Below are 23,460 nucleotides of genomic sequence, written 5' to 3' on the forward strand. Positions count from 1 at the left end.
AGTTATGAATTTTTTATGTTTTTAGTGAAAACGAGTGCCTAAAGGAACAAAGGGCCAAACGCAGACATCTAGTTCCGTGCGACCATCACAATAAGGATGGCCATCTGTGATGGAGTGCAGTTCGGACACAAATTTAATTAGGCCCCGTCTGGACTTCCCTTCAGACGTAGAAGAATTTTTTAAGAAAACTGTCTTAGATGGTAAAGTTCAACAGGGCACAGCAGCCGGCCGTGTCTGAGGAGGAGGCACTGTTGTCGGGAGGGGCTTTAGCTGCACGTTGGACCCAATGCCTCCTGGGTCTTGAAGTCCTTGTGGCGGTGTTCGTGAGTGCCCCAAGTTGCCTGGATTGAAAGTGGCCACAGCGTCTCCCACGGAGCGGGAGGCACAAGGAGTTGCAGGTAATTCCTTTCTTCCTTAGGAAATAATGCTGTTCAAGCCCAAGAACAGCCTCTCTCAAGCTGTGCGCAGTGTTTCCCGCAGAGCGGGAGACGCAAGAAGTAATTAAAGCCCCGGTCGATGGTGAAGGGGGCTTCAGCTGCACGTTGGACTCAATGCCTCCTGGGTCTTGAAGTCCTTGTGGCGGTGTTCATAAGTGCCCCAAGCTGCCTGGATTGAAAGTGGCCGCAGCATCTCCCGCGGAGCGGGAGTCACAAGGAGTTGCAGGTAATTCCTTTCTTCCTTAGGAAATAATGCTGTTCAAGCCCAAGAACAGCCTCTCTCAGGCTGTGTGCAGCGTCTCCCGCGGAGCGGGAGAACCAAGAAGTAATTAAAGCCCACGGTTGATGGTGGGGGGCTTCAGGTGCACGTTGGACCCAATGCCTCCTGGGACATGAAGTCCTTGTGGCGGTGTTCGTAAGTGCCCGAAGCTGCCTGGATTGAAAGTGGCCGCAGCGTCTCCCGCGGAGCGGAAGGCGCAAGGAGTTGCAGGTAATTCCTTTCTTCCTTAGGAAATAATACCGTTCTAACCCAAGAACAGCCTCTCTCAAGCTGTGCGCAGCGTCGCCCACGGAGCAGGAGACGCAAGAAGTAATTAAAGCCCCTGGTCGATGGTGGGGGGGGGGCTTCAGCTGCACGTTGGACCCAATGCCTCTTGGGTCTTGAAGTCCTTGTGGCGGTGTTCATAAGTGCCCCAAGCTGCCTGGATTGAAAGTGGCAGCAGCGTCTCCCGCCGAGCTGGAGGCGCAAGGAATTGTAGGTAATTCCTTTCTTCCTTAGCGAATAATGCTGTTCAAGCCCAAGAACAGCGTCTCTCAAGCTGTGCGCAGCGTCTCCACCAATAGCATAAATGGTGAAAATAAAACTATTCGCCAATGATATTATTTTATATCCACAATCTGATAAATTAAATCTTGATCAAGCTTTATATGAATTTAGCCAATTCGATCTGATTGGTGGATATAAAATTAATCAAAATAAAACTGAGTTACTGGTACTGAATATGGATTGTAATTTTCTACCTTTAAATTTAAAATCACAAACCCTTAAAAAAGAACAGATTAGATACCTGGGCATTTATTTCTCCAATCAGTTAGAACAATTATTTAGCTTGAATTATTTAACAATGCGAAATAAAATTAAAACTTTGCTGGATAGATGGACTCTTTTACCATTAACTTTGATTGGTCGTGTTGCACTTATTAAAATGTCAATACATCCTTTACTGGTTTTTCTCTTTATAAGTTTACAGTTAAAGAATAATTCCTAATATTTTAGAGAGATTGAGTCTATGATCAGGGATTTTGTCTGAAATAAGAAAGTTTTGAGGGTGAAATTGACTACATTACAGTTGGGAACTACACAAGGGGGCTTAGCTCCACCGAAAATACGTACCTACCATACGGCAGCTATTATGGATCTCACAGCACGTTTATTGGATCTCAATGGACTTCTTGATTATTTTTAATGAAAAAATGATACAAGAGGTAGGTTCGCAAGTTTTTTAAAACAGCCAAATTACCGAAAAAGACCAGGTACAAGACTATCCGCGATTTTTCCTATAGACTACAGTCCTTTTTTAAAAAGGTAGGGTGTGGTGGGTTTCATTATTTAAAATTAGAGGAGTGTAAGATCTTGGGGCTTCAAATTCATTCGCATAAGGTCAAAAAGTGGAGAGATTCTGGTTTTGGTGATCTGGGTTCTTTTTTTACATTTCGGAAACTCATCACCTGGAAAGAGGTTCTAGTAAGATCTGATAATAAATTAAAAACAGGAATTCTGGAATTTCTGCAGATTATAAACTTTATAAATAAATATAATCTCTTGGTATGTGTAGTATCAATGCCTTTGGCTACTGCCCTTTATAAAGTGAAATTAAAAGGAGTGGGGAATTGGTATACCTCACTGAGAAAGGGTGAAGAATCTCCTTTGGTCGATGAAACTTTGGCAAAAATATCTCATGAAACCAATTACTCCTTTTCGAGGCAGGAATGGGAGAAGATCGCCCAGTTAGGAGGTAAGGCTCTTAGAGCAGCCAATTTTAAAAGGATGTCTTTTCTATCCCTTTGGCTAGCCTACCTTACTCCTAAAGCTCTAAATAAACACTTCCCTGGAGTAGAAAGCAAATGCTTTAGATGTCAGCTTTTGGAGTGGGGCGACTGGCTTCATATTTTTTACACATCCCTGAAACTCGAAATATTCTGGGCAAAATCTTTACTTCAATAAGCCAGGCCATTAATAAGGTACTTGAACCCAAAGCCAAGATTGCTCTTTTTGGCATCTCTATAAAAAGAACTGATTTGTCCAATGCTGAAGAAACCTATATGCCAAATGCACTTTAGTTGCCCGTTCCCTAATCCTCCAAAATTGGAAATCAGAGAAGGTGTCATCTTATTTTAAATGGGTAAAATGAGACGGACAAAAAAGTTTGAAGAGGCTTGTGCCAAAAGAGTTGGGGCAATGAAAAAGTTTACCAAAAATTGGAAGTTCTTTGATAGCAATTGACTATGAAGTAAATCTGTTGGATTAGTTGAGCAGTGGTGTCTTTAAATGTATCGAATTTTCAGAGTATAAGTTACAGGCTGTCACGGAACCTTGAGCAGAAATTTTAGAACATCATATGGGATGCCCAGAAGGCTTGGGTAGAGCAAAAGTTAAAGGGTTTACAAAATTAAACAAGTAAGTGAGTATTATAAAAAGTCCTTTAGTTGTGATGTGTTATAGCAAGTAATATTTAGGCATGGGTCACTCAATTCTCAAATATCTCAAGCAACTTGTCCCAATTGGTCTCAATAAATATCTTTTTTCTTTGTCTTATCGGAAATCTGATTTTCTGATAGTGTCATGCAATTCTTTATTTTAATTTCTGTTATAATTCGAGCATTGTTTATTATCAATCCTAGTTTCCCCCAAGTCTTTACATTCTATATCTTACTAAAGTTTAATTATGTGGATTTTTCAACTTTTAAGCTCTGTGCCTCTGTGTTCAAGTGAAGTTTCTGCCTGTCTCAAGTTAAAAATTGCCTTGCCATTTAATTCTCTTATCACACCCCGCAGGTTTCACATTATTGAATGACATTTCTCTAAATTCACATAATGTGCTTTTGCTTCCAATAATTGAACTGCAGTGGTGCACATGTGCTCTGTCCTTTTTCCAATTGACGAAATATGTGTCCATAATAAGCGGTTCTCCGATTAAAAGGATTGATTTAGAAGCAGGGTATTTGTCGTCTGATCTATTGATGAGAGACGGCTGGTGCTAAAACCACGCTCTTTATCTTCCGGCTGAGGTTTTTGGGTGCCCAGGGGTCGACGTATGACTTATGTGTTAAGAAGCTTTTTCGCTTCTGCTTTCTTGATTCACTTTAAGTGATTCACATTTAATTTGCATTTAACTATGGGCCTAAATCGACCCTGAATTTGAGTGAAAGTGCAAGGCTACATTTTGACGATTCGTAAAAGTGCCTGAGTTCAGTTAAAAGACGCACTTAATTGCAATTAAGACAGTGTATACCGCACGTATATAAAATGCCACATGCTTTTATTGAAATACTTAAGGACATTTGCATTTACTAAGATATGGGCATTTTTAAAAACAACAAAAAAATCAACTGTAAACATTTAGTTATATGAAAAACTGAAATAAAAGTACACATCCTTACTAGTATAATTCTAGGCTTGAAGTCTCTCCTTCCAAGAGTACAATACATTTTGTGAATTGAACCTGAATTCAACATCAGTTGTGGTTGTCATACTCTATTTTTATTGTATTTTCTTTTAAATTCAAGAATACAGTCACAAATTGATATTAAATAACAAGTGTTTACCCGTTTCCAATATCTTTGAAACATGAACGTTCTATCTAGCTTCATCAATTCAGAATCCCAGTTAAATGCACATGATTGGCCATATCTATTAACTCTTAATCCAGGTAAAAACTAGTTTTAGGAAGGGCCAAATAATGTCAAAATGTATGTTTTGGCCCTTCCAGATTAATTGCTTTCTTCGCCTTGAAGAATAACTAAGCCCAACAGTACATGCTTCCATTTTAGTTAGGGAGCTCGGTGTTGCAATTCATTCCAATGTTCGCTCAAAACATTTCGGTCTGGCAGCAAGCAAACAAAGAATCGCTTACGGATGGGGCAATTCAACCCTTTCCCCAGAATCTCTTCAGCCAATTATGATGGATTATCCTCTCCAAAAAACAGAGGGGCAATTCCAAATTATTCTGAGGTGTATGTTCAGGCTTGAATAATTGCACTTAGACAGTAGAAAGAATCTCTAAAACAATAGCAGTCATTGGTAAAGTCACCAGAGGCAGAGGCTTTCATAAGCATACAATCTGGGGACGTATTATACATAGGGAGCACTTTCCCTTTTCAAAAGGTGTTCAGGGCACAGATAGGGACAGTGCACCATATTCCAAAGAATGCGCTACCCCAGGGCAGCCCCACGCTTATGCTCCCTGTTGTACAGTGTATTGAAGTGAAATATGGAGCAGCTGCTTCAAAGCGGTCCATGTTTCACAGTGCAGACAGCATGCCACCTGCACTTTTAAAATGGGAGAGAGATCCCCTTGCAGCGGGGTGCAATTACTGACTGTACCTGCCTGCTGGGGGATGTCTGGGTTGTCTTGGGACAGCCTTTTACCCCTGCAGTGGGCTGCCTTTAGGAGGCAAACTGAAAGTTTGAAACCTGTTTGTGGCACATTTTCAGTGTGCTTCCTAAAGACATGTTTGCCTCTGTGCTCGCGTCCCTAATACAGCGCAGGTAAATAGGTAAAGTGATTCCCTCACAGCCATGCAGATGAGGGAATGCCCTGTCAGGATAGCACCAACATTAGATGTTGACCAGCGCTATCAGTATTACAGAAGGGGATACTCAAGAGTTTGTGGCCACCTCTGTAATAATATTGTGCCCTGGAGGTACACAAAATGGGTGCACATGCCCTCTGTGCCCCAGGGCACAATGGCCCTGGTTTGAGTTTGTCATTTGTTGGTCTTGTCAGTGAACTGCTGCTTGTGTCACGGGCACAGCAAGCTTGAGACCCACTCTTTGGTATATCTCTCTACTTTCGAGAACTTTTTTTTAGAAAGGCCACAATATGAATTCAATACATGAATCAATCTCTGCTAGTAATAATTTACTCTGTGCTACGTTTTTGACATTCAGCTCTGGGCTGCTTGTAGTTCTGTAAAGAGGGGATGTGACCTGGCAGTTCAGGCTTGACTATTCTTATTGAATTTAGTCCTGAGTACTAAAACAAGGTTTAAAAAAAGACATGAATGGTCAGGGTGGGGATCCCCTAGGCCCAGTTATGTGGTCTCAGGGGAACCTCGCCTGGAGGCAAAAACATTTTGGGGAAAGAATTATGCTGCAAAATTTTTAAATAATGCAGGCTTCCAGGCTAGTATGAATCCCCCTCCATGTTGGGCCGGGCACAGGGGTGGTACAAAATTATTTTTGGGGGGAAGGGAGAGCTCCTCCCCGGGCATTAATGCGTAACAGGGACCCCATACCCCTGAGGCACACTCCCAAACTTTGTCCTGGGGATCCCATCCCCAGGACACTGGGGTTGTCCTGCTTGCAGAAGTGGATCAGTGAAACAGAAGTCTGCTTCTACCTGGTGGGAGCTTTGAAAATTCTCCCGGTGGGTGGGAGCAGATTTGCAGAGAAACTCCGATTGCTCCTGCCCAGAGGGAGCAAGCGAAAACAGACAGCTTCATCCTCTGGGTGAGAACAAACAACATTTTTCGACATTCACCTAACTGTAACCTCTCTTGAACCTTTGTTATTTTCAGTGACTATGTGTATATATGGATAGCACTCTCCAAACACCACTGACACTCTGAATATGCTCACATCAAATATATGTTTCTCTAGCAGATTTTTTTAATCATAGATTAATCACAGTGCCATGCACACCAAGCCAGAGAGTGACAAACCTTTAGCCATTTTTAGAGCAGTCTTTAAGCATAGGATAAGAAAGAACCATTTACACCATGCTTCAGGCACAGCAATACAGCTCAAGATTGATAAAATGTCATCCAAGAGAACCTGTAATGAAGAAAAGCAACACCTGACGTGTTTCGCTCTAAGTAGAGCTCATTAGAGAGGTATAACTTTGCTCAGACACAAGGCAGCGCCAGTAGTCAAGTCAAGGTAATACCATTCCAGCTGAGAATGCTGCATGAATTATGCATAAAATTAAATAGGGAACTCTGGGTAGTTCCCAAGTTTAGGTGGAAAGCAGATTGTTAATATGGAGCACCCTACAACACTACCAACAGTCTGAATATGCACACCTCAAATGTCTGTTTATCTAGCCGATTTTTTAAGTATAGGATTAACACGGTGACATCCACAGTGATTTAGAACTTTTGCAATTTTTGTACAGCAAAGTCTTTAAGGATAGCATTAGCAACTCGAAGTATGTATATGAAGAGTTAAGTACAGGACATTTGGGCTTACCTATAGATCTTTGCCTTCATGATATTTTTGTAAGACAATACTTGAAACTCAGTGTTCAGATGGTGTGCCTGTTTGATGTCATTACAGCTGTTGAACCTGTAATCACTGAATGACAGTGTTTGTTTAGTTTGACTTGCAAATATTGATCAGTGCAATTGATTAGTATCACTGGAATGTTATTAAGTCAGTGTATCTTATAAACATTGATTTATATCTTTAGGTCAGGGAAATTTGTAAATCTTTAGTAATTTATACATATTGATCGGTGCTTTTTCTTCTGTATATAGAGCAAATATTTATTTGTATAAATTGATTTTTTTTATAAATTGAGCAATGTTTCAGACAGCAAACGATGTGAAATGATTGCTCCTTTAGATCAGATCCAATTGTGAATATTGATTCATTCCTGTAATATTAATTAACTTTTAGAAATTTAGCAATGCCTCTTAGTCTGAATTACTTGTAAATGCAGTTCACGATTATTAAAATTTTTAAAAAGGTTAATGTCTCCATCGTACCTATCTCCGAGTTTACCATAGGGAGTTCTCCCCATTTGGTGTGGATTTCTCCGCATGGTGAATTGTAGTGAAAAGTTCATTATACCTACCATAGGGAGAGCCCCACCCCAGTGGCTGAGATCTCTGCATGTACATCATAGGGAAAAACAAAAATCCTAATAAACTTGGGATAGTTTATAAAATATTTTTATGTTAAATATTATTGTAAATTATCTTTTCATATGTATTTTAAATGTAGAACTAAAGAATAAATGCTACAGCACAAATGACTATGTTTTGAAAAAAAACTTTAAATACATTACATTAAAGTTATTTTTCCCAAGCTTAAATAAAAAAATCCTACCGCAACAAAAAATGTTATGCATTAATACCCAGTCAAAGTAATGTATGTAATTCATTAAAAATAGTTTAAATATATTTTACTATTAGTGTCACATTCATGTTAAAATGCAAAACGATTATTCACATATTTTACAACTACATGAATAAATTTGCTACTTTTATGTATTAATATTCACATGAATCTGCATTATTTATATTTTTAACTATCCCAGTTATTTTAATTTAAATTAACATATGGGTGTACTTTCAAGTCCCTGCCTTCATTATTTTCTATGGGAGGGTGCTGCAGGGCCAGGGGTTGTACATGTGTGGTGCTAAACTTACTACTGCTTTTGTTTTGCACTAACTTACACTCACAAATTAGGCTTTACACCCTTTTCAGGGAGGAAACATGTCTGTCTACATGTTTGAGTACATTTATACTTGTAATTTGTGAATAGCCAAAAAGGTCTAAGTGTTAGTTTCACATGAAAATGTACTCACAAGTGTAGGATACCTTTGTGAATAACCCCTAGGATGTTTGAATCATGAACAATCCCAGTCCATAGATTCTGGCTGGATCTACACAGATTCTTCAGCTAGTAAAATAAAGAGTAAATCCTGGTTGTATATTATCCATGCCTTTTTTTCTTGCTCATGCAGTGAGATTGTGCCCTTTAGTTGGGATTAGTGCGAGCGCAGAAATCTCCTAAAAATGTATAAACAGCTCCACCCTGAAACTGAATTTCCAATTCCCACACCAATTTCAGCTTCAGGTAGATGAATCTTTGCCACAGTGTTAGAATTGGGCACAACCCAAATACATTTCTAAATAAATCATCAACTTATAGTTATTTAATGTTCAGTCAATGATCAGAGGTTTGATGATGCTTTAAAAGTTTTATTTTAATATTAAAAGATTAGTCTGTATTTTTGTCTTTTTATTTATGTTAGTCAAATAAGCCTGTTTACAGAAATATCAAGAAACATTTGGTTAGAATTAGCACGCAAAATAAAAGCGTCTTCCATGGTGAGCAGTCAAAATATTGAATTTAAAATATCGACCTACATTAATATTGAGTTTTTAATATCATAGGGATCGAATATCGTAGTCAAGAATATCGTTGACCAGAATAGCGACTCCAAGGTAAGTAATATCGATTTTTTAAATATTTTTTAAATATTGAAGTAAGTAATATCGAAGTAAGTAAAAGCGTAAGCAAAAATATTGTTGTTTATAATATAGATTTTTTTTTTAGTGATATGTATTTTAGTATGCATTTCATATGTATCTTAAGCATTTTTTTAATGTATTTTTATACATTTTAAAATAAATGTTTAGTAATTAGTAATCTTGTTCAAGTAAGTTCTGTGTTTTAGTATCAGAGCGGGTTGTGGGGTTATAGGGGAATAGGGTGGGCAGTAATTTTATTATAATTATTGAATTAATATGTTTTTATTTATTGGTATTGATGATTAATTAATTGTTAATAATGAATTGCTAATTAATTTGTATTAAGTAGTTAATTATATTAATTAGAATGAATTTATTAATAAATATTATTTATTTTTATTGTTGATTTATTCATTGGTTATAATAATTACTCTGTAATTAACTTTTATAAAGTGATTAATTGCTAATTAAATTATTTATGTGATTTTTTATGTGTGGTGGGTTATGGGTTTATAGGGGAAGAGGGTGGGAAATAAATAAATTAAATTAATTAATGAGATTGTTTTATTTATTAGTATTCATTATTAATTAATTGTTAATTACTTATTAATTGGTAATTCGTTTTTGATTAATTGGTTAATTATATTAATTAGAATTCATTTATTAATACTTATTATGTATTGTTATTGTTAATTACTTTATTGTTAATTAGGTATTATTTTGTTATTATTAATTGGTAATGTTTATTAATCAGTTAATTTATAATTATGTTAATTTATTATTAATTGGTATTAATTGATAGTTAAATTAATTGTGTTTTTTTTTCTATGTGTAGTGTGTTGTGTGTTAAAGGGGGAATAGTGTTGGATGTAATTTAATGATATTTAAGTAAATATGAATTTTAATGTGTTGGTATTTATTAATAATTGTTTTGTAAATTAATTATTAATATGTTATCTTTTTATTAAAAAATAAAAATAAATGATAAGTATGTTAATTTTACCCTTATGCTATCCAGTGCTTTCCCTACTGTTGCACTCACTGAAGTGGGAATAGTAATTCCCACTCCAGGTGGTCCTGCATGGCTTGGTAAACCCTTGCTCCATGGTGTAGGGGTGCCTTTGTTGGCACTAGGTGGGGGATTGTACGCCAGCTCAGGCAGAGAACAGGAATGCACCATATCTTGATAGATATTGCTCTTTCCTGCCCTCTATCTTTCATGTAGCACAGCAAGTTGTCTTGCTGGGTTGCGCTGCATGAAAAAATATCACATCTGGCCCCAATGTCTTGGTGAAAGACGTTTTCGGCTCCAACCACACTCCTGCAAGGACATAGCAGAACTTTGTTTATGAGAGTTATGCAGTTGTGGGAAAAAGTCATATGAGAAGCCAGCATTTCCCATTTTACATTAAAACAGAGGGTGAAGTGAGTGGGATCAGAGGGGCACGACATACCCATACAAATTTAGGAAACTTACAAATACTTTTTTAATTTACAAAAAAATGGGTAATTCTGACAGTTTAAATGCTTCTGCTGAAGAAGTAGTCTCCTGTGCTGTGGAACCGAAGATGGGGCAGACAACTAAACAGGAAACACGCCTTCTTGCCCAGCATGCTCTCTTGCCTAAAAGAAGAGTAAATGTGCACAATTGGTCAATCTGCAAATGTGAATTGTGTTTATACCCAGGATAGGCTTTAATTGACAGAATCATTTGGCGTCCTTGTGTACTGTGAGTTTGTTCGCTGTGCCATTTCTTCTCTAGTTTCCGGTAGGCTTGCTTGGAGGCTAGGAATTCTGGGGTGAACCAGCTGGCCCTCTTGCTGGTGTCTCTGTGGGGGGTTTCTTGCCCTTTCACTACTTGCTTTTATGTACAGTAGCACCCTATGTTCAACAAGCGTATGACACATTTAATATCCCCCAACAATTTGTATGGGGGTGGCAATAAGCTGCTAAAACGTATCCCTTCTGCCCTTCTCTTACCCGGGGTTTTAAATGGGATGAAAAAAACTGGGGGTCGCTCAAAGGGGCGTGGCCAATGTAATTAAGGCCGTGGCCTAAAACACATAAGCTAAAAATCTGTGCTCAGTAGAGTGTGCTGCTCGACTTGTATTTTACTGCTTCTGTCCTTGCATCCAGATATATGATACAACAAGTAACATCACACCTACAAGTCAGAACTATTGGCGTTGCCATTGGTTGTTAGATGCATATGATACATAAGCAGCAACTATGGTTTGTTGTATATAATATTGGAAAAACTTCCACTTAAAGCCCTGGTGACACCACAACGATGTTGCTTCTCCTGTGTTTCAGAAAGAGAAGGTAAATCCAGAGAGAAAATGACTCTCTTTAAAGGATTTCCCTTCCCCTTCAACGCTCACCTGGCATGGCGTCATGCCATAACTTCTCGACTAGTGAGAAGTGCGCATTGTGAGCGCGGGCACATGATGTGCCTGGAGTCACTGCAGTCCGGAAAAAACAGACCGCCTGTTCCAGGGCACAAAACAGAGCCCGATGGAGACCCGTTTCGAGGCCCCCTTTAAAAAACTGCTGGTGCTCAGCACCGGTGAAACCTGGCCCACTTAAAGCCCTGCTCTTGCCTCACTTAGAGTGTGACGGTGTTTGTTGGTTGTGCTGACAGCGGACTCACCACTAGCTGTGTTCTTGGGGAAAAAAAAAACCTCTGTCCACTTTTGGGCTGCCCCTTCAATGCCATGTTCCCCAGCTTCTTTCTGTGTGGAACTTCCATGTGCACCATTCTTTCTCCAAACAGGTAAAGGGCACAAATGTCTAAACTAAACTCCCAGTACAGCCAGGGATATTTTTTTAAGTACCCTAGAGACAGACGACTAATATTGTGTTTCTGTCTTCGAAGAAAACTAAGTGCTAACAGGTCCACCATGTAACTACGTTGGAATTTCCAGCACTATTTTGAATGCAGCAGGCAGGGCTGGTAGAGTTGGTGCCCCAGGCTCCAAGCTTTGTGGTGCCGGCCTGCCAAGGGTTAAATGGACTCATTTCAATATTAAAAGGCCAGAGCTAGCGTTGGATTCTTGGAACAGGAAAACGTTATAATACTCTTGGCGTTACGTGATTGGTGAAGCATCTTCCATGGTTTTGAAACAACCATATCTGACTTTATGAAAGTGGTTAGGACCATACAGTGCAATACAACTTATTGAAAACAATGTGTGAACCCAAAGTCCCATGCATTATCGTGGCAAGCCGGGTGGCTTCACTTCCGGAGCAAGAAAATAGGAAAGATTTTTCATCGCAACCACCTTCGCACACAGTGGTGACGAGGTTTGAGTGACTCTTGCAGTAGGTAATAACAAGATCTAATTCGAAACATGACAAACATTTTAGCGTCCCAAAAGTTGCAACGAAATAAGCCCCTGCTGTACAAAGAGCTTAGCACAAATATGTAAAGCTTTCAAGTGACTAAGAGGATGATTTCTCCGACTATTCCATTGATTTCGTAATGTAATGTCAAGCCGAAGGCCTCGGTGGAGACGCCTTCCATTTTGTAGACGAGCCGTGTCTGCACATTTTGCAATTAATCTTCCTTGATCTGCACAGCTTCTCTGAAAGACTTATGAAGATCAGGACCTGGGCTGATGAAAAGACTGCCTAAATATTTTATTGGTAGAGGATCAAAGGGGATTCGGTTTGTCTCACCATGTTCAATGTAGCTAAATCATTGCTTGAAAGTCAGGCCGAATACCAGGCTCTGCGTCTCCTTATAACATGTACACTGAGTTGTTTCTGATCTCAGAGCTTATGGACACCACTCCCCTGCAGGTGGGCATCGTCTATATGGCCTTTTGCATCACGGCCAAGATTAAATGAACGGTGCCCGGGTGTAGATGGTCGAGAAACACATCAGCTATGGAGTCTAAAGCACGTACACATATCTCCAAGAAACATTTGTCTGTCCACTGGGGAACTTTAGCACCACACGATTTTTGCGAACTGTAGGTGCCCAGAAAGGACATCTGTCAATCTACCTCGAAAATTACCATTAAGATCTTTTTGCAAAGCATGTGTGCGAATATGGGGGCATATTACCAAGCAATAGCGATAATTATCGCTATTGCTTGGTTAGAGACAAAAATTTACCGCAGAGCTGCGGCAATTTTTATCGCAGATAAACCTTGGTATTACCAAGGTTTATCGCAAATGCGATAAAAATCGTCCGCAATGCATGAATATCGCTGAAAAGTCAGCGATATTCATGCATTACCGAGCTAATGCTCTTAGCCATGCGCGAATATCTCCTAAAGTTGGTAATAGGAGATAGCGATGTTAGCGACTGTTTCTAGCCCCTAACATCTTGGCACGCCCACTTTGCATGTCATTAGTGATAAATATCACTGACATGCAAAGTGGGGCCCAAGATGGTCGCTATCTCCTACTAGCTGTCGCTAACTGGTGTTAGCGACAGCTAGGTAATAGGGAGATAATTTTATCTCCGCTTTCTTGGCTTTTAAAGCCAAAAAAGCGGAGATAAACCCCCTTGATAATATGCCCCATGGTTGCTGTTTAGTTGACAGAGGAGAACCTGAGCTGCCATAGGAATACTTCCTTGTCATTGGTCCTTCAAAATGTGCCATGGGATTGTGGGAGGGGTTACAGAGGATGGAAGCTAACATATAAGAAAGCTCAGTAGGTTGAGTGTTTTCCAGCAAAGATCAATATAACTTTCCTAATTTGGATCATGGCTGGAGCAATTCAGACTTTCACTCATCCGCGTTTGATAGAAGGTATAAAATGTAATGTAATGTTGGTGACTATCACAGCTCTTTAAACAGCAATGTGTATATAGCAAGCGCTTCATATAACCAACCTCCTCAAAAATATCAATTTGTAAAGTATCTCCTTTGCCTTAAATTATCTGTCCGAGCCTTCCTGGTCAATTCTGTGGCTTTTTCTTTATCAACTATGACACAGTGTGTCTTTGTAGGTAAAGTACTAGTCAATACGTGTGTCTTTTTTTGTATCAACGTACTCTCCTCCTGGTTGCAAGAAGATTCATTGTCTTGAATATGTAAGATCCTAGCATTACAGTCATGAATACTATTTTAAATGTGTGTCTGTTAGGTCTCTGGCAGGAAAGGGCTGGTGCATGGGTGGACACATTACCCCCTCTTCCAGTCAAGGAGGACACAGAAGAACTGTACTTCCTAGGCAGTGAAACGGCGCATTGTTTGATGTTTAATTTCTACAGCTATTCACTAGATTATTATAGTTAAAACGGACTAAGTGCTTTAGTTATAAATTATACACTAGAAGGTCTGGACCTGATGAGGACATGACGCAGATGTTTGAGGATGTTCACCCTTGTTGCGCTTCCTTCACAAAGATGATGCACGGAATAGGAATCTACTGTTTTGAGTTCCATAACAGTGCATGACGTAACAACAAGTGCATTTTTGGACATCCAACAAACTTGTGCTCAATAGCTTTGCCGCTTGTCTTTACACAAGCCATGAAATCGCAGTTTTAGTCGCAAGTGGCCTAGGACATCCAGTACACGGCCTCAGCAATAAACCTCCTGATTTTATCATTATAACACAACTATGAGCATTCAATACATTTAAAAAAAATGCAGTTACTTTATCTCCAAACACAACTTTTACACTATTTGAAACCATAACATACATTTTGTTATTTAGCATAAGTATTTCATTTTAGATAAGTAATCCAAGCCCAAAATATGCCTTGTTACAGAAAGTACAATTTATAGTAAAATGCAATTTTTTCGTATCAGTAAGAATGCTTGCTTGGTTGCAAAGCTTCAGTTTGTGAGATTCATCAAGTAGTCACATGTGCGGGACGAGATTCTGCCTTACAAACCCATGGATCAACTTCACAAGCAGGAACATGACAAGAATAATCTGTATTATGACATGTACAGACACCATCATGCTAAGGATGCCATGAATATCAGTTGTTATACATGGGTTGGCATTTCACCAGGAATGGGTAACATTACACCAAGATGCCTATAATATGCACACAATTACCAGCCTTGTGCCAGAGGGTGAATTATAGCTGGTGTGAGTACTGTAATGATAAGGATGTTCACACTATTCCAGTTATCCTTAGTTGACCAGCCTTACAAAATGGTTGGGCACCATCATACCAAGGATGCACGAAAAATATCAAGAGTTACCACAAATATTCCAAGGGACGTCCAACAATGGACAGAAGGTGACGTACCTGCTGGTGGGGCTCAGGAGTGGCATGGGTGGCCTTATTTGGCTGGGGTTCTGATGCCCACTAGGGAGGGACACTGCCAGGCATATCGATACCTATGAGACCAGAAAGAGAAAGAAAGTGAAAGATACACTCAGAAACACATACGCACACACATAACTTAATATACTCATTATTAGGAGGACAGGCCTTTGACCATAATGAAGTGTGCAATTAATATTCTAAAGCCACATGAACTGTAATAGCAGTGTAGATTATAAAGCGGACTGAAGCAAATTTAACTGCAATTTTAGTTTTTTGATACACTCCCTCGAGCGTATTTAAGCACACTACCAGGACCAGTCCTCATAATGCACCTGTCCTCACAAAGATATTGATTGTCTGGTTCTGTGAAGGCTAACCATGCTATGATGACCTATCCAGTCTGGCCAGCGTTGGTTACACACACACAAACACGCAAATACGCACACTTCCACTCCCACACACACACCCAAACATCATGACATAACTATATGTAAGGTGAATGGCCACTGAACATAATGGAGTGTGTATTTACTATTCTAACTCTATGCATATGATGATACATGTGGTAGGTTGCCAAGCGGACCAAAGCAAATATAACTGCACTTTTAGTTTCTTAATACACTCACTTGAATGTACCTACAAACCCTATAGGGGTTCAGTCCCCATACAGCCAGGTCCTCATCGTTTATGTTATACATGCCTTTTCTCTCTCTCTCTCTCTCTCTCTCTCTCTCTCTCTCTCTCTCTCTCTCTCTCTCTGTCTCTCTTTCTACAAAGTTTTTAGACTCCTGTGGAAATTCTTGCATGCACTGTACTCCAGCTTCCACATGGCAGTGTCTAGCCCTAATAAACAGAGTATGATTGACAGCACAGAAATATGCAATACTGCCAGGTGCTCTACCAATCATCATGTGAGTGTGAGCACACTATTCTGACTCCATAACACGCTCTTTCAATCACAGGTCAGAATGAATTGCATGCCGAGGACGTACCAGCAGTGTCCAAAAGCCACAACATGAAATAAAAAAGACAGTCTTCATAGATTGGATGGGGCAGGGCACAATAGATACAAAACAAAAGCTGGGGGGCAGTTGACCACTTGTCCTCACTACCATCCCCATTTCTATATAAGAATATGTTTGTAAATGATGTATGGTCATCAGTATTTAATTTGTAAAAGAATAAGTGCAGGTGCCCCAAGCTCTGCTCCCAATCTCGTGACCGGTACATGAAATGTCAGTGCACCCAATACCAAGAAAGCATAGTCTTGAATCCACCTTATGCCTCTTTAATCCACTACCAGACACTCTGCCCCTGGATCTCGCTCTTGCAGGTTCCAGCATTCTCTGTTTATGATGTTTTTTCTATCTTTCTCGTCTTCTGTCTTTCTGTTTTGTTTGTTTTTTCCCTCTATTGCTCTCCACAAATGTCTGATGCAATAAGGTTTGTACAGGTCCACAAACATGAGTTTTTGGGTAACCACTACCTCAAATGATGGTCATAGAGGCTCAGGGGTTCACATACTCATTGGTCAGATCTGCACGTGATCAGCAAGTGACAGGTTCAAATCCTTGCTATAGCAACTCAGACTATCACTAATTTAAGAAATTAATCCATGAAAGGGGTATCAGGCAATATTGGGTAATAATTTCATACAAAAATGATTCTGTCTACATTTTTAAAGAAAAAAACTATAAATAAAGAAATGTTTTCATTTCGTACAATAAAATAATGCACCACATATTGGGCAATCATCATGCCCACCTTATAAGTGTTTCTTTTTTTTTCAAAAACAACAGTGGTCCCATGCATATAGGATAGTCAAGCAGAATAAATATAGCCACAGTCGGTTCTATATTCAATTTGACATGTCCAGCTGGACAGAGGTCTCAGTCTTTACTTATTAAAATATACACGGAAAAATAATTCCTTCAACAGTTCTCCGTAGTGGGGCACAAGCCTGTACCCAAGCACCTACAGATCAGTACAGTGAGTAGAGCAAAGAACGAAACAGCGCTTTTTAGGCAAAAGCAGCAGTTTTCTGTAATATTACAGTTACACAGAAATCTCAGAAGAACATTTTCACATATTCATAATACATGACATTTTTATGCATAAAGTGCTAAAAAGGTCGACGGCGTTTCAGTCCCACTTTTTAAATCATGGGGACCATCATCAGGACATTAAATACATGCCTAAGGGTAGACAGCCTCTATTGCCGAGGAAGAGTTCCTCGAAGGCTTCCGATGAGCCGAGTGCGCGCCACGTTTGGGTAAAGATCGGGTTAAAATTAACCAACCCACAATCAGGTGCAGATCTATACCGTCAATTTTCGCGGTTCCAGGCGCAGGATTTGGAAGTACCGGTTCAGTCGGTAGTCGTAGCTTCCTGTACAATGCATTGTACAGGAAGCTACGACTACCGACTGAACCGGTATATCTTCCCTGCGAACTCCATTCTTAGCTAATAGCTGAGAAGATGTCTTCTGAGATGCATCCTTAACCCATTCAGTGCTGCAGACAACCCCCGGCCGTCCCACGTGACGGTGGGTGTGCGGGGAGGATGGCCAGGGGTCGTTCAAACCCCTCCTACTAAATAAAACACCTGCACCGTGGCGGAATTCACGCCGCAGTCAACGGGTTAAACACTTGATGGAAGAGGAATACATGTTTAAACAGTGATCATGATCGTTTGAAAAGAGGATAGGCTCCCTGATGAAGAAAACATCCCAAAATGCATTTGGGCCACCACAGGGGATGTATTAAATTATCAAACACTGATTATCCTTTCCTATTGAACGTCTCTTTACTTCATCAGTAGAAATAAGGCCTTTTGCTAAAGCACAAATATTGACTACATGGGAGAAGGTATTTAACCTTGATTTTAAAACATATCATGACAACATAGGCTCCGGTGTACTTCATTGGGTGGCTCATAAGTAGGGATTGCGAGTGACTTCATGTGACTAATTCAATCGCTGACTAGAGACCACACCGAGATGCACACATTTAACTTACAAGTGACACTAACCGAAAGTGTTTTCAGTACGTTTTTCTCGATTCAAATTTTTAATATACCCATGTAAGTTAAAATTACAAAATGAATGAAACACATTAAATATAGTCAATGGTTACTCTTAAATATAACATTGATATAGCACCTCCCCGAGTATGTTTGGTATTTTTGAGGGAAGCAAAGCATCAATTTTAGTGCCTCAAAGCACCATTCAACCATTTTAGGGTGCCCAATACCAGTTACAGAGACACTGCACAGGGTGAGATATAAGAGGATAGTAAATGAATGGTATAAATGCTGCGAGTAGGTGTGGATGGATGGATGGATAGATTTGTGGATGGATTCAGAGGCACAAAGCATCGAATGCACATGAATTGATAGACATGCTAAAAGATCAACGGCTGTTAACACAGGTAAGCGTGGTGGGGCGGGGCAGGGCGCCGCATGGGGGAAGTCGACAGACAACAGAATATGTATTATTTATTTATTTCACTATACCTATTCCGTTGTCTGTCGACTTCCCCTCTCCCACACCACCACGTTTTCTTGTGCCAACTGCCCCTGTAAAAGATGCTGTTTCAATTTAAAATGCATTGTTGCAATATAGTGAACCTTAGTGCGTCGTTGGGATGTTCTTAACATGTAAGAATACAGATGTGGACGATGATGGGGCACTTGCCCTCGAAACCTCCATTAATAGGTTATGTTTTGATGTATTTACTTGGAATACACGGTTTAAAAACAAATTGTGAGATTGAGACGTGATTCAAATGGTATTTTTTAGTTTTTTTGTGCTGAAACTGAGAGTCGTAGATATATATCAACTGCATGTAATCATATGTTTATGCCACATAGTTATATGTCATTTACAAGCATAGCACTAAACCAAGTAAAGCAATATTTATTACATTGATCAAAGGATGGAATCAATATCTTATGTTTGTGAAAGGTGGTGTTCACCAGGTGATTTGAGCCACTGGCTGTAGGATTTTTGCTTCCTTACGGGTTTTACTGGGAAATACACTGCAGACTACTTTAAGAAAGGCTGAATAAAGCATTTTATTACAATGCTGCCTTACACTCGGCTGGTTATGTTTCCAATAATCAAAACATCCGGTAATAGGAGCACCCTTCACGCTCAGCGTTCTTACAGTGTTACTAACAGCTGCACTCTGCCACACTGTAAATTAAAGCTTCCATCATACTGTTTTCAATAAACATTTTCTAACTTTAAAATATGTCTCTTTATGCTATCTCCAACCCAAATGAAACGATGCAAAAAAAGGAAATATCAAGCTCTTACACATTATAAGGCAATAATGCTCATGTGTGGCTCTGGTGGCATTCAATCAATCAATCAATCAGGGGTTTATATAGTGCGCTACTCACCCATGAGGGTCTCAAGGCACAGGAAAGGGGGGAGCAGCGGCTCCGGGTCAGTCGAAAAGAGCCAGGTCTTGAGGTCCTTCCTGAACGTGTGCATGGTGGGGGAGCTTCTGATGTTCACAGGGAGCTCGTTCCAGGTTTTCACTGCAATGTAAGAGAAAGCTCTCCCGCCAGTTCTCTTTCTGCGGATGCGGGAAACATCTGCCAGGGAGAGGTTGGCGGATCATAGGTTCCTCTTGGGTACGTGAAACGACAGTCTCTCGTTGAGGTAATTCATAAAGCTCTCAATGCTACTATTGACTCTAAATTCAAAGCAGATTATTTATTCTCTCACTGCTGTTATTTTTAGCTCTTCTTTCTCTTTCTTTCATCTCTCTTTCACTCGCTCTTGCTTCCAGCTAGCTTACACTCTTGAATAACCATCGGGCATATTCTCAAGAATCTGTGATAACCATCGCAAAAGTAACAACAAAACTTCCAACATCACAGACTATCGCGGGAAAATTACGCTGTGTTAACGAAGCAGTCTCAACACAGCGGTACCATGCGATAGTCTCCAGATAACATGTCAACTGACCGCATTAAAATCAATGCCATGCCGCAAAAATGCAAAACACAGAAAACCAGCGACCGGCCTGCAAATCCCACACGGCTGGTGGGAAAATGCACCATAAAAAAAGAGTAAATAAACGGTGAGATAAGAATGTGCGAGCACAACCCCACAGCTGTGATGTAGAACAAATGACCATTGTCCAAATCAGATAGGCATTTCCCCACAAACAGCCACACTGTACATTGACCTGCATTCAGTATGTAGCCTGCACCAATGCAGAAACAAGCATGGTACACAATGTGAAACCGCATCCCCCTCTCACATTGCAGGGGGACAAACAACACCCCCTGCACACCGAAGTGCCATTTCTATTATCAAACAAGAATGAAAGCATGGACTAATGTAGGGGCAGTGACTCCCCCTTACGTACATGTTGCTCATGTCGTGCGACTTGAGTCACATGGTGCAACCCTGCATCACGGCGGCACATATCAGAGCACAAAAGAATACCTGTTGTCACTTGTAGGCCACAAATGACAGCCAAAATGGAATGAATTGGGACACATGTGAATCGCCAAAGAGTGGGATACCGTAACAACTGTGACACACAGAACTGGCAGTTCGAATACGTGACACCATAAACAGCCTCACTGCACAGAGGTGACACACCCACCATCCATCAACAAATCCCTAAATTGACAGCACAACATGTGGCACCCACACTTGTTTGAGTGAAGTGACATGCACGCAGGGAATATGTATCGGAATGCTTTTATTAGCACATGCAGTGCCTGTGGTCAGCCAACATACTGTGCCATTACTGCAAGGGACCCACACAATGTGACGTCAACCAGAGAATAAATTGTCAATGATGTAGTCCCTACGGGCTATTACTGCTGCAGCTGCAGTGGGGTGTGGTCCACCTGCCTCATCTTCATCACCATAGTCCGGTGCATCTGGCACTCGTATCCATGGGGCTTTGCTGCATACACATATTTTGTGCAACACACAACATGCAACGATCATCTTGCACACAAGGTCTGGGCTGTAAAGGAGCTTACCACCTGTGACGTTTAGGCACCTGAAACGTGACTTCAACACACCAATTGTGTGCTCCACGATGTCCCTGGTACATTTGTGGCCAACCTTTTACTGCCTCTCGGCCTGTGTGTTCGGGGCTGGGAGGGGTGTCATCATCCAAGCACAGAGTGCATATCCTTGGTCACCTGTGACAGTGCAGAGAGACATGAGTCACGACTATGTACTGCATGATGTGTTGGCAGGCTCACTGGTTCATTGGTGTGTGATATGTGTGACTTAGTGATTCCTGTATGACATGTACTGCGTGTTGCAAATGAGCTGCATCACTGTGTACTAATTAGCCTCACTGCTGCACCTCCCCCGAGCACATCCACTAGTGTGCGCAGCACGTTTACATCACATGCACCCCTATGGCACACCATTGACAGGCCTGTCTGTGCATGTCTACAAGCCTGAGTACAACACAGTGATGATGCGGCGCAGAATGTGTCCAGCCACATGTGTGTAGGCCCATTGCAAGGAGAGGGCTGACTCAGATGTAGAGCACCTGCCTGGCTGAACTCGACATGCAGTTGAGGGTACATCTTTGGCTTATGCTGCGCTAATAGCGACACACACAACAGTTGCCATGTATGATCCCTGACCCCGCAGACGGCATGCCCTCCCCCATGTACCCCTTCAGCCAACCAAGCACACAGGGGAAATGCCACATAGCAACATTGTTGATTGCGTGATGGGTGGCACAGACACTACAACAGAGACACATGCATCAGCCACATCCTTGGCAAGGCCCACCCTGAACCACACCCAGATCCACGTGTTGAGGAGCCACACCCCTACACAGTACTGTCATACACCTGTTCACCCCACTTACGCTCACATGAAGATACAACACAGTTACATGTCCCAGGTCCACCCCACTGTCTGCGGTGACAGGGTTGTGCACGCTGTACACAGTACAATGTAATGTGGAATGGCCTCGTTCCCACATGCATACATAATGACCACCCAGACACACTGAGTGAGTTCGTGGGACTGGCTACGGGCATGTGCGCCCAGGCCCTTTTATTGCCAGGGTCACATCTCCAGTGATTCCTGAGCTGGATGGGTGTTGGGTAGTGTAAGCCACCACTCAGGAGTTGGTTGGTGCTGGCAAAAACCACAACAGTGAGCAGACAATCAGCAATACAAGGTATGGACATCATGGGTCCCTAAATTGAGCTGCACAGAGTCTGTGGCCCCAGATGCACAGCGGCCGGCACAGGCACACCGCCACAGGACTGTGACTTGGGGTGCACTAAGTTAGGGCCACGCAAGCTGAGCGTGTACTCATCAATGTCCAAGGGGAATGTCGTGGGGGGTTGCGGGGGACAGTGGAAGGTGTCCCTCCAGGGCATGATGCAGAGGGCAGAAGCAAGCAGAAACAGGCAAATTGCGGAGTTGAATGCTACAGTCTCCACTTTTCCACCTTGTCAGTATCAGCTACATGTGGAGGAAGGCAACCTCCAGCCCATGAGTCCGGACACCACCGACGTACAAACAGAGATCAACTAGAAATTTCAGGGCACACACTCAGGGGCAACAAAGCTGAAAGGGGATGCAGTCTGTGATGAGGCCTGTACAATGCTATGGACACTGCCATGTAGAGGGCAAGACTCAGTTCAAAATGTGTGACCTACTCCACCGCAGCGGTAATCAGGGGCCCACAGCCACGTGTGGTAGGCATGTGCTGCACAGTCAGTGGCACCAGTGCAGTTGTTGGTAGTGTCCCATCACCTCGGTAAAGGTGAGCCTTTCTCTTCCGGACTGAAGCGCGTCTTCCTCTTACTACTCTCCTTGCGTACTGTGACATGTACACAGCCATGAAGAAATCAAGACTCAATTCCAAAAATGTGACCTAGTTGGCCACAGTGTCGGACGGAGGCTGAGTTCAGCGCTGGTTAACCGTTGTCCAGCCATCTCCTCCTGGATCTCTAACACACAACGTTGGAATTACATTTGTATTAGATTTGTGGCTGACATAGGTAGTGGCACCAGAGCTGAGTGGGTGTTTAGCCCGTGACAATGCCGTTTCCTGCCTGTGACGGACTGCATTGGATTAGTGTGAGGCCTGCAGGACCACAGTGTAGGTCACCAAGTGCCCACAGACACGTTTGGTGCGAGTTCTCTGCACAGCCTTGGTGGCACCACATTGAAGGGAGTATAGTGACATAACCTCAGCCTTAAATAATGTACCCTGCCATGGTGTAATCAAGACTCAGTTCCAAATGTGTGTCCTACTTGACTTCTGTGTATGCCAGTGG

At 41.3% G+C, this 23,460-nt stretch overlaps 1 protein-coding gene across 1 annotated transcript in view; it reads right to left on the reverse strand.

Annotated features, from left to right (window-relative positions):
* The window catches only part of DRD2 (dopamine receptor D2), a 1,101,420-nt gene that overhangs the window by 914,855 nt on the left and 163,105 nt on the right, over positions 1 to 23,460 (reverse strand). Inside the window, exon 2 of the mRNA XM_086957378.1 lies at positions 15,142 to 15,233. Within this exon, the coding sequence (XP_086813504.1) occupies positions 15,142 to 15,167 (26 nt within the window). The 5' untranslated portion in view covers positions 15,168 to 15,233. The remainder of the gene's footprint in view (positions 1 to 15,141; positions 15,234 to 23,460) is intronic.

Source organism: Lissotriton vulgaris, chromosome 2_1 (assembly GCF_964263255.1).
Source record: "Lissotriton vulgaris chromosome 2_1, aLisVul1.2, whole genome shotgun sequence".
Taxonomy (NCBI): Eukaryota; Metazoa; Chordata; class Amphibia; order Caudata; family Salamandridae; genus Lissotriton; species Lissotriton vulgaris.